At 40.5% G+C, this 12929-nt stretch overlaps 1 protein-coding gene across 1 annotated transcript in view; it reads right to left on the reverse strand.

The window, feature by feature from the left end:
• GALNT7 (polypeptide N-acetylgalactosaminyltransferase 7) overlaps positions 1–12842 on the reverse strand; it is a 91120-nt gene extending 78278 nt beyond the window's left edge. The window contains exon 1 of the mRNA XM_054064632.1: positions 9147–12842. Within this exon, the coding sequence (XP_053920607.1) occupies positions 9147–9164 (18 nt within the window). The 5' untranslated portion in view covers positions 9165–12842. The remainder of the gene's footprint in view (positions 1–9146) is intronic.
• Between the last annotated feature and the right edge of the window lie 87 nt (positions 12843–12929).

Raw genomic sequence — 12929 nt, forward strand, 5'->3', positions numbered from 1 at the left:
CAGATTTTATTAGATGTAGGATGAGTGCACCTGCAGCAAAAGTACCTACCTATAGATATATCACATGACATAGTCATTGCTGTGAACGTTCCAAATCGCACTTTCTGCCTCTGCTTAACGTTTTAGGATGAACCCACAGAGAGGTCATTTGATGGGTAAAAAAAACCGCACACAGGCTGGTGATGTGGTATTAACAATATTCCAAGTTAATGTAAGCCATCACAATTCACATTGCTCTTCTACCAAGTTCTCCTACTATGATACTGGACATCGCCATAGGAGAGGGACTCCCATCTTTTTCATTGTGGCCTGTGTTTCTGGCTGTATCTCAGAGTCTTAAAAGCATATGCAGCAACGGTGTGCCCTAAGGCAGGTAGGCTTTGCATGGATTTTGGTCACGCAGCTGAATTCAGAGCTGATGGATGATGAACAACACAGATTGTTACTCAAAATGTGTATTAATGAAGTTAACTTAAAAATTCCCTACATTCAAGAATCTGGATTTCAGACCGTTAGGCATAATTTGCCTTGCAATTCCTACAGAAGTTAATGAAACAAGTCGCTATTGCATTGCTGTTAACTTAGGCAGGAATGATCAATAACTCTCACTCTCTAAAAGAGTAAGTGCATATAGTACATGTAAAATGCATGCAATTATCTTAAAAAGAGTTTTTTGTTTTCATGAGTGGCTGCACAGCTTGAATTGTTGTTTAAAAATAAAATAGTTCATTGTAGGCCTCCTAGAAGTGGCTTCATCTGATAACGGTGTCCTCTGTGATCATTCAAAGCTTTCACTTAATACTTGCTTTCCTCCTACTGCCCATTTGTTTGTCTGTCATTCTTTTCTCTTCCTCAAAAAAATGATTGTTTCACACTACAGAATTTGCTCATCAGGCTCCAACCTTGATACTAGGATTTCCAGTTTCATGGTCAATTATCTGGGTAAAGTTAAATGATTCTCCCCATTCAAGTACCTGCAGTAATCTCCGTTATGAAGGAAAGTGTTTCATCCTGCCCCATGGTGCACGGAGAACAGCAATATAACATCAGCGTCTACACACACCACATAAACTAAGAAAAAGCCAGACCTTTTTAAAGCTTCTCATGTCACAGCCTTCTCCCTGCTACTTGCAGGGTGGGAGAAGTGATCAAACAAGTCATCAGACTTGTCACAGTAATCAAACAAGCCTTCAGCCCTTCAAGGCAATACCAGCCTGCTGCTGCTGAATCCTGGGACCTAGTATAAAAGCCAAAGAATAGGCAGATGTATTCAGTAAGTGTCTCTCACTGTTCAAGAACTTCTGACGGGCAAAGTCTTTAACGAGGACCTGTGTGCTGCCTGTGTGAACCTGCTGTTCATGACTTTGCGGTACCTCACCTCTGCACAGCGGCACGTGCTTTTGTTACAACAGTCCTTGTATTAAGCACACCAACACCAGGACTCTAAGGAAAGGGCATAAATCTGGCTCACAAATTTTCTGAACAGTCCCAGCTTTACACCAAGTATAAGCTCAGGGGTTCTGGTGATGATCATCCTGATGAGTTTTGTACTGAAGTAGAAAAGATGTTGCTTTTTCTTTTTTGTCCATTGCTGGTTACTCAGATCTGCAGCACTTTCCTATCGTATTTATTATATTGCTAAAGAAAGGCATTATGTAAATTGATCTGTCTTAAAATCCTTAGCATCTGATTTTTCTTCATTCTGTGATGTCATGTATCAAATTCAATACATCATTTTATATATCCTGCCAATAGTGTTTATTTTTATGACCATGAGACTCTCCGTGCTTGTCTGTTCTTCCTCAACTCTGACAGTGCACTGAACATGTCACTAGCTCATCGAAGCAATGAAAATAAAGCAAGAGTCGTCACAGAAATGAGTCTGCTTAACGTCGGGAAAGGTGTTCCCATGCCTTCTGGTTTTGAAATTTGGGTATGTAAAATGCAAAAAGATCCTAGGAGCTCTGCAGCACAGCAAGGAAGTACAAAGTGTGGGTACTGCCTTGCTGACCTGGTTCACCTGGTTCAGCTCTTTATTTACCTTTCTCTGCTGTATTTTTTGCCGTCTGTTGTGTATCTTCGTCCAATGTTTGCTCAGTGACTAGCACAGACTAGCCCAGTCTGTTACCAGAGTGCCTACAGGATGGTGCACATATTTACAGTCTCTTAATCCTGGAAGAAGTTGGGACACAACTTACTTACCTGGAAGTTTCAATTATATTTTCTATAGATACAAAATCCCACAGGAATTTCATGAGGTGTATCTGCACTAATTAGAGTCTGTATCCTTTGCATGCCAGAGCTGCTTCCCCCCCAGCCCCAAGTTGGAACATTCATATAATCCTGGTTATTTAAGGGCACATTTGAAAATGAGCTTCGCACTCACAATCCACATCTAAAGCAGTAATAAATCCTGTGAAAATTTTTGTTTTCAACAACCAGCTTGCATAGCAAATCAGAGCTTCCATTACTGTTCAGTTACTTAATTCCCAAGAACCCTTAGGCTGAAATACCTGCAGCCGTTCGGTACCCTTAACTGGGTATTTCATCTCTGAACATATAAGTACCTTTTGTGCATCAAATACGATATACTACTTTTTCTACTTGTATTTTAATAAGCTTTCATCAGTATTTTTACCCGATCATTCTTAAGGTCCGCAGGCCAGATGCTGAATAAGTATAAATCATGCAGCTCCAAATACATCAAAGAGACAATATTCATTTGACTTCCCACTTCCAGTTTTACTAGACTTTTCTTCAACTAATCTCGCAAATGCCTTAGCCACTTCCTACTGTAACCTTCTCAATCCCCTTTCAATTACCTCCTTCTTAACGTATAACCCCTCTGTAAATCTTTCCTTTTAAATCCTACTTTTTTTTTTTTTTTCTTCAATTAGCTAATTGTTAGAAGCATTTGTAAGTCTTTGAAATTGTACTTCTGAATGCATTGTGGTATGTTGACTCTAAGGGCTAAAGTTTCTAAGCGGCTTTCAGAATAATGAGATTTGTGTGCATGATTCCCTTGCACTGCTTTAAAGATTTGCTCTTTAAAGTAAAAAGATTTTTTAAAAATCAGTTTCTTTGTGCTGCTGGCTTGTAAACACTGTGCTCAGAGCATACATCCTTTACGGCATAGTTACTCTTTTTCTTCCAAGGTATTTGCTGTGCCTGAAGAGCTTGTGAACATATAACCTTAATGTTCAACTTTATAACCTAAGGGTGTGTCATCCTTAGCAGTGGCTGATATGCTCTGCAGTTTTTTTTCAATTTGCCTCCAGTCTACACTTAGCATTTGTATGCATAAGATATTTGCAGTAGGCATTCCTTTAACAGGAAATGCATTCTCTTTCTTTGCATGACCAACGTTTCCACCAATAAGTGGCAGCAACTTGTAGATGTCTTATGTAAAGTTTCAGTCCAATCCAAAATGGTAGACTCATTCCACATTTTTCAAGTTAGCAATGCCTAAAATGTTAATCTAAAATTCCTGGGTTTTGCAGGCTGTCTTGTCAGCCACAATTGTGCCTGGCATTTCGTAGTCTGTTATACTTTGTATTATTACAAATCTAATCTAGCATCTAATTGCTACCTGCTGTATGCTTGACTCAGTAATTTGGGTTGGGTTTCCTGAGCCTAAGCTTGGATTTGTTCACTTTCACACTGATGGCGTAGCACAGGTATGCCAGCATGCCATGTGGATGGCTGTGCCAAACAAAGTGGGTTGGCTTCACTGATTACGCCTCTTGCTTCTGGAGTATTTGCATTGGCTGAGGTAATCCCAGCACTCCTTCCATGCCTGCTGCGGTGCTCTCCCTGGGTGCTGCAGGCCAGCCATCAATCTGAAACTAAGGTTAGTACTCCTTCATGTGAACCAGGGCACAGCCATGGATTGTTTTTTCCCTCTTTCACCTGCCTTTCCCAGCACAACTAAACCAGCTCTCATCCTGTTATTTTCTTCAGAGCTAATTGAAGCATGTGCTGAAGCATTCTGCATTGAAAAAAAGCATATTATTCTAGTGCTTCCTCTGCAGATCACATTTTGAGTTCCAAGGTTTTGCCTCATTGGCAGCTTTTTTAATAGCTAGCTGATTCCATTAATAATGAGCTATGTGAAACACAGTTCCTATGCTATGCTATGGAAGTCTTCTGGAAGAGAGAGGAGGAAGAAGAAAAAACAGCTATGTAGCACACATATAGGTTTTTTACACACATGGCCTCACTTGCCCTCCCTTTTCCCCAGGGATTATGGAATAGTGACTTTATGATGACCCTATTACTGTAAAGTTACACACATGCTGAAGTCATCATTTCATAACCAAATTACTAAGCCTTGTACAGGGTCTGTTCTTCACACTGCCCAAAGCTGTGTAAGTGTATAGGCTTTTCCATAATTAAGACAATACCCATTGATTAGATTTAACTGATCCCTGCAGGAAAAAAATAAATAATCAAAGCTGTTAGCTGCAGACTTTTTAAAGACACTGGAAAATGCTAGTGTTACAAGAATAACATGCATTACAGGCAGACATGAACAACTCAATCATAGAATGGTTTGAATTGGAAGGGACCTTAAAGACCTTAAAGATCATCTAATTCCAACCCCCCTGCCATGGGCAGGAACACCTCCCACTAGATCAGGCTGCTCAAGGCCCCATCCAACTTGGCCTTGAACACTTCCAGGGAAGTGAATGACAGGTAGAAAGAAAAAGCATAAAGAAAAGACTGTTGGGTATTTCCACATGTTAAGTTTAGAAGGCTTCATTCTTGTCTATGCTCTATTTGTAACAACTATGCTTTTATAATTATTTATTTAATCTGTAACTTCCTAGTAATACAACTTTAACATTCCAGTGTATTCTGTAGATATTTTAAAATGATTTTGTTCTGAAGAAAAAGTTTCCTGCATTCAGAATCATCTATGTGCGTGCACTGGGAGCAGAGGAAGCTACAGTATCGTATTGCGGATGTAGGATGAATCCTCGATACACATTCCCATACAGCACCCTGTGTTTATCGTCTATAAATACAGAGAGATAGGGGGTGCATGTATTTTTTTGCTTTGTTTTGCTGCCTGTGAGGTTACTTGGCATAGCCTCTTTGGGAGAGACGAAAGAAAGGAGGCCAGAATCAGGCTTTGTTCCTTGGCTAGTGCAGTGTTTCAGGTCAGTGAGCCAGGCTGTGTTTGCTGCTCTGCATTCAGTCTCTTCCCTGTACTGACCCTAGCAGTCTTAATTCATCTTTTTTTTGGGGAAAATGCTTTTCTTCTCAAAATATTTATCATCAGATATTCAGTTATGGTTTATAGAGATTTAAGGAATTGTTACACAAATGTTTTAAGCAGGCAAGAGTGAACTGCAGTCATATATAGCCTCAGGGCGCATAACAATTTGTAATTCTTTAAAAGTTTTCCAACCAGAGGATGATCCTGTGTGGACCTGGTAAATGGAAACAGCAGTTCCCACAAATTCGGCCTGTTATAAGCAGTAGGACTAAGCTGTTTCTGACAACCTCAGACCTGGTACTGTAACTAGCATCCCCAAAAGCAGCGTGCCATGTTTTACTCTGCCGAGTGCTGGAGCAAGAGAATGCAGAAAACATACCAAAAGGAGGACATTTTGCTCATGTTTGATGCCAGCTCTTGCAACTCGGGCTTTTTCCACAGAGCCTCAGTCCTTTGCAACTTTATGAATAACTTCTACCCATGACAACGAAAGAAAAATGCAGTCTTCCCATCCTAGCTCCCCACACCCTATCACTCTCCCCAAAAACTCACTGAGAGCTCAAACAGCCCTAAAGTCAGTGCAAACACATTAAGAATATACTTGATGAGCTAATTTGTGAATGGTGAATTCTGGATGCTTGCCACTGGCAGACTGTTTTGTCTTTCCATCTTCAGTGTCATGCCTTTTCCTCTTTCTTTGAGGATAAAATTTCCTGGGCTTTCTAAAGGTTTCTGGTGACCTCTTCTGAACTTGGCTGGCTTTGTCAGCAGGGAGGACTTCTGTTGCTATGGCAGTGGGAGCCAGGGCCCCTGCTCCAGTCAACAAGTTTGGGGAATTTCTTCTGAGGCATTGCTACCACAAGAAAGATGGAAATTAGGTGATGCCTTCTGTATACATACTACCTGGATTATCTGACATGGCATCCTTTGCTGCAGATAGGTAGCTCTGTGCTTTATAGAGCACATTACTTTTTTGGTGAATTTGGTAACTCAGAAGGTCTATTTTGGGATCTCTTCTATGCTTAGTTAATGTCACCATTGTCTGAGAGTGTGGGCTTCAGCACGGTGGGTGGTGGCATTCCCTGCATAGGGAGTTAGAGTAGCCTTCCCACAAGGGAGATGGGAACATCATCCTGCACCTGCCCTGTCCAGAACAGACTCCTCATCTTCATGGAGCCCTGGCACCCACTTGAGTTTGTCAACTCCCCCTTTGCTTCTCTGCTGGGCCAATGCATTATCCTGTGCCCCTTTGAAAAGCATGTGGTATTAACGTTTCCTTCCCTGCTAAGCATGTCATGTTCTTAATTTACAGAAGACAGAAAAAACCCTTAAACATTTAAAACTGCCTAGAAATCTTTAACTCTTGGGAGTTTTGCCTGTGCAGGTGGCAAGGCCCCCCTTGCCTCTGCTGTTCAGACAAAATAACATTTTTTTTGTTTGCACAAACAAATATTACTCTCACGTTTTTGTATGTGTGACACCAAACCATGCAATGGTTTCCTATTCTTATTCTCCACCAATTCCATCTTGTTGGAGAGAAGCCAAGCCACAATAAGTATTCTCATTGTAAACTATATTTCCTTAGGAACTAGTGGTCTCTCACCATGTGAGCACCTGCAGGTTCACAAACTGTCCGGCACTGTGGAGCCCAAGCACCTTTGCTGGGGTTTGGCTTCACTTAGAGAAACATCTCCATGCAAGTACGCTCATATTTGGTCCTAATACACAGCTGTTGCCATTACAATCAATAAAGCTTAAAGAGGGGCCTGCAATACAGTTTGGGACCAGGTACACTCTAACAACAGCAATACAAAACTCCTTTGTGCCAGTTCACTCTGCTAATGCAAGCTAACAGCAAGGCCAAGGGATTGCAAGAGTCTGCCCAAGGGTTATTTTTTAACTGGGCTCTTTCTATCCTTTCTTACAGCCTGCGACTTCCTCTCCTCACTTGTCATTACCTCTACATTATCTTTAAAAGAAAATAAATGGCCTGGGGAGGTTTTTTTTCCTCCAGCTGATCAATTGAGATCATGATTTTTATTTTTTTTTTTTTTGGAGAGCCAGAGAGAAAGGCAAGGACTAAGATCCATTCTCAATGAAAATGCTCCTGTTTGGTGAATGGTCTAAGACCACTAAACTACCAAAGACAAAGAAGTTGGGTTTTCTACCTTGCTTAGAAGTAGAACACTTAGGAGCTTATGGTAACCCTCTCCAGAAAATCAAATAAAGACAATGATCCATTAAAAAAAAAAATCTAAAAAATTCTGCAAGAAGTTAAATATGCTTTACATGCCATGTGCTATAAAAACTCAGATCTAAATCGCTACTGCTTTTAGAAGAATATACATTCAAAGATATGGGCCAGTCATATTCTAATCCTTTAATAAAAGAAAATTACTTAAACACACAAATCAACACCTTTTTTAATAATAAAACTGTAAGCTTTAAATGTATACACATACTTGCAAAAAAAGTCTTAAAAAGCTGCTAAATTGTCTGAAAATCGCTTCTGTTCTGGGTGGAATAAATATTTTGTGATATATTGTCTATTCATCTGAAATGCAAACTGTTTTCTTCATTACTGGTATAACATTTCTGCTTTCTAAAAACATGAGCTATAATATTTACATATGCCAACCACTGTGCTTGGATACCAAGGAAAGAATACTGTGGCATGCAAATAATAGAAAAATATTTAGTTTACCTTGCTTCAAATATATGCTTTAAAAGGGGAAGTATTTTACTCTAGGTTTACTGTCATGGAAGCTCTCAGGGGAACCGAATATACTATAGACATTATTCATGGCTAAAGTATCCTTAATTTCTTCACGTATGCTTTGACAAGTCTGTCCTTCCTTTACAGAGTGATCTAGCTGAAGGAGATCTCAGTAATGGGTGAGATGAAAGACTGATGCAAGATACAAATTTTTGCGTAGAACAGAAGTTCATCAACATGCCCTATACCAAAAGTAGCTAGCATGGAGGACATGGCATTTCTGGTTCTGCTTTTAATTTACTGGAAGCTGGAATGTGGTAGCTCTTCAAGCACTTTGCATTTCTTAATACAAAAGCTATGTCAGAAAGAGGGAAGAGGCAGGACACTGCATTCAAAGCTTTTGACAAAGTACCAAATTCTATTCTAATTACACACACACAGAAACTACACGAGAAATGTTTGTTAATCTGCGACACAACACCATGTTTCACTAGATATGTTGCCAGGTAATACACAGAGAGCTACCTTTTTTCCATTTGTAGCCCACATAGTCCATACCATGTTGCCTGTCGGGCTAAGAGACTGCTGGTATTGCCTATGCTGCAGAAGAAGTGTCTTCTCCTTATCTTAGAAATGGTAATGAGTACAGCAGTGACACAAATAACACTGGGCATGCTGACAGCCGGGTGGGATGGGAAGCAATGCCATTTTGCCTCTGCTCGGCAGGGCGCACATCACACTGTCATCCTTGCCAAGTGGCCAGCGTGCAGATATGGCAGGCTGTAATTTCTTCAGCTGGGGCCATGAAATGCAGGTTAGAGCGCCTAAAAGGTCAGGGCCACAGATCTTAATTTGGTAGCATACCGTTTAAAAGAAAGAAGTAAACAGCAAATGCAGCTTGCCATGAATTTTTTTAGTCCTGTGTCCACAGTAATTGGAGACCTGTGTTCCAGCCTTCTAGTGTCACTTATTGATACCACATTCATAAGCTTAAAGTAGCAAAAACCATCTGCATTCTCACTGGATTGCAATTTTGTGTTCCTGCCCACCCCTAACTCCCCACCTTTTCCTTCCTATCATAGCTGCTATTTCAGAAACAGTTAAATAGACAATTCTTGTTCTCAGGTCTAAGCAACTGCAAATGACTTCATAAGCTCCCTTATGGTACTGACACTTGACTTGCCAACAGCAAATAATTTAGTCACTGACCTGATTTTGGGTTGGCATGGTCTCCTTTCAGTTGTGTGTCCCAGTTCTTGGAGAGTCAGGGACATATCTTCTCAGAAAGCTGCAGACGCAGGTGTCTTGGCATGAAAATGGTGGAGCTGCAGCTGGTCACCCATCACGAAGTACAAACAGGAGCCCCTGAAGCAAAACAGCTCAAAAAAGCCTGAGGGTGAATCTGTAAAGGCTTTACATACCCTTTGGTATGGTCTGTGGCTGTATGGTATTAGTGAGAAGCTGGGAGGTGCAGGTGACAGCAGTTCCCCACTGACTAAACCCTCTGTCCTGATGCTGCTGCTGGTGCCAGTATGGACCCTCCTGGGCCACCTGAAGTGTGTGAGATGGCCCAAGGAGACACTTTTGGGGATTGCCCACAGATGACTGGCTTCCTGCTCTCAATCTGGGTCCTGGGAAGCACTAAGGAGATGAAGCTCACCAAGTAATCTGTATATAGTATCTATCTTCTAGTAGTTCAGGCAGTAGCTACTGAGCTAACTTCTTTGGCAATGGGCTGTGAGCTACTGCTTGCAGGTACCACTACTGGAGTTTGTCTCTTGACTGTGCTTTCTAAACTCTTCCCACTTGTTTGTCTGCCTGTTGAGAACTAATTTCCTTCTGCCTGTCAGTTTTACTCCCCTCTGCCAGAATGGAAGTTTACCCTGGCATTTTCTTAAAGTAGAAGCTTCTAAGTTCTAAATCAGGAGACATGTTTTATTAAGACAGTGGTGAAGGTCATTTAAGAATCACTCAGGTAGAAGAAAAAAAAAATCGTAATTTTTTTTCCCCCTTTACTTCAAAATCCAAAGAGTGTAACTTGTGTAATCCAAATTCAAACACTACAACAGACACCCTCTTCTGCTTCCACTCCCCAAGACCTCCAGCTGAAAAGGTCGCTACTGCCCCTCTTCAAAACCAAGGATGATACTGTGTCATTGACCAGGAGTACACAAGTGGATCTCCTTCCCATCCAGCTGGGGCAGTTTGTTGACCATAGCATTACCAAGACAGGCAACACATCTCTGACTGGTGCAGGGAATGTAGGTGCCACCTTTGGGCTGACAGGCAGCTAATCCATGGAACTACTGCATAAGTTGGTGGTGTCACAGGCTTTTCATGACGGAAATTCAGGTCATGGGCAGCTGCACACTGCAAGCACTTCCAAACAGCTGCTGCTAATATGGACCTGTATATGAAGACTAGGATCTCGTAGATACGGTTCACCTCCCCTGGTGGAGCAATCTCCCTCCTGGACACAGATCTTCCCATCTGAGAATATCACAAACTGCCCTCACCCTTACCCATCCATAGGCATTGCAGAGGAGGGAGGGAGGTGAGGCGGTGGGAGCCAGGCTTGGTTGCTCCTCTGCTTCCAGACCAGGAGGAATACTTGAGGCAATATGTCAGCCTTGAAGTAAACAAAGTGTTAAAGCAGACATCCACTCAGCCTTCTCATCCCTCTTCTCATGCTGAAATGCCATGTCCTGACTTGGTAAACATGCACCAGTAACTGCTGTGTAACTCCTGCCCATTGCTTGTGTCTGCGAGCAAGGACAAGCCACTTATTTCAGAAAAAGATGCAGTCCCTTCCTTTTCTCCATTCTTCAGGTCTTACTACTCTCCTGATACGTCCTTCCTGCAAAAGCTCTTGCCTTAAAGGTTTGCACCTGATATTACCAAAGGTAATTAGCTAATTCATACACAATTCACATAAGGTGTTCTTGTTTCTTTATACATGGTACTTTCCTCAGGCTGTGAACTTTAGGTGATGCAAATGGGAGAATCCTCTATTGTTTTACTGTGTTTAGCTTTAGGCTATGTTAAAACTAATGCCTAATTGGTTTTGATGTATCTAAAGCAGTTTATTGTTCTTTTAATAATAACTTTTTTTTTATTCCTAGTTGTTCCCTTGCCAAGGGCACTGCCTGTAACATTAAAGACTCCAGCCTGATTAGGGATTTAATAGGAGGTTTTGTTATTCATAAAAACCCTCTCACTTTTATTTTTTGTTGTAATCACCATTTCAATTTATCTTCATTCTGCAAGGATATTTACCAAGGTTTGCTCAGTGGAACTAGCTGTAAAGAATTTGTCTCAAATGATTGGATGGAAAGCAACTAATTTTTCTTTCGTTTTGCAGTTGGGCATGCCTTTAGCTTGCATTTGACTACAGCACCCTTTTAAGCTCACTAGACAAGAATAGGTACATATTTTCACAACATGCTTACGTTTTTCTTATTTTTGCTGCTTTTGATGTTCAGAGGTCTTCAGAAGTAATGCTCACTTTAACCATTGCCTCAGAAAGCTGCCTGAACAAATGAAAATTAGATTATGTTCAATTAAGCCCTACCACACTCTGCCATATGCAGTGGAGGTCAGGGATGAATTTAACCAACTAATTTAGATTAGAAAGTTTTATGGTAGAGGAACAGCAGTGAAGAACTGAAATATAGATATAGGGCTTAAAGTAAAGAAATGCAAATAAGAAAAGAAAAAGAATTCCATTAAAGACTAATAAAATAACAGGCTATAAGGCAACTCTTCCTTTCCTAGTCCTTGAAGATGATTGATTGACTCTTGTTATTTCTCTATATGACTCCTAAACATCTGCAGTGCAGGTACCCACTTCCAGTAAGCTAATCCTGTTTAGGAAGATGATGTATTTTATATCTTATTAGTTGTAGATAGAAGAAGGATCAGTGGTGCTGGGAATTTATGTTGTCGTTTGAGTATTTTTTGTTGTGAAAGGGGGACAAATAAATCTCTACTTACATGACTTTTTACTAGAATCAAGTCCTCACTGACTTTTCCTAGGCTTCCTTCCTTGTTACTTGAGGACTGTTGTTTTGTACACACATCTGTATTTTCCTCTTATTTAAGTGCCATTCAAGATATGCATTCTGATATCGCCAGAGCTCTTTGTTGGAGAAGAGTTTGATTTTTCTTTCTGTTGATATTACACAGCCAGTGTGGCTGGGAGCAATGGGAACAGCGAGCAGCCATACCGCCCTGGGCAGCCCTGCAGCAGGTTGGGCTTGTCTAGTCCTTTACCTACTCAACAGAACAGGTTATTTTAGCAGCAATAGTTGTACAACAAATCGAACCACTAATGCTGTAGCTTCTGAGAGGTATTTATTCATTTAGATAATGGTAATTTTTTTTAAACTGTATTTCAGCAATCTTCTACTTTGTATTCCATCACGTAATACATCCAAATATGAAATAGAACAGGTGTACAATTTTTATTCCATTGTTCATCTTCTTAATTACAGTCTAGTAATTTACAGGCATATGCTCTCTGTAAATCCTTTAAGCACGTCTTGAAAACATTATTTTTATGCATCAGTAAGTTGGTCAAAGCTTCTATAGCTGTTGTTAATTATCATCTAAGCCAACTATCTCAGACTAGTCAGCACAGAAGTGGTATGTTTTCCTTTTACTTATTATCATGTATATATTACTAATTGTAGTCTATTGTATAATAACATCAAATGCACATACCTTCCAAGATTTGCCCAGTTTTTACAGAGAGCTATATTTCCTAAATTGCAATAACCAGAGAATTTTATCCCGATTCCCAGAAAATTAGACAATGCCATCTTACTCGTTGATTGAGCTCTACTAGCTGCCTATCAGCCTAGATCAGCACTGGCTGCTTTACCTACTAGCACATTAGATAGGGATTATCCTATATATATATCTCCTATATATCCTATAAAGTTGACTCCACCTCTTCTTGGCCCTTTAAAAATTGTTCATAGTAGCTGAAAT

The sequence above is a fragment of the Cuculus canorus genome, chromosome 4, assembly GCF_017976375.1.
Source record: "Cuculus canorus isolate bCucCan1 chromosome 4, bCucCan1.pri, whole genome shotgun sequence".
Classification (NCBI taxonomy): domain Eukaryota; kingdom Metazoa; phylum Chordata; class Aves; order Cuculiformes; family Cuculidae; genus Cuculus; species Cuculus canorus.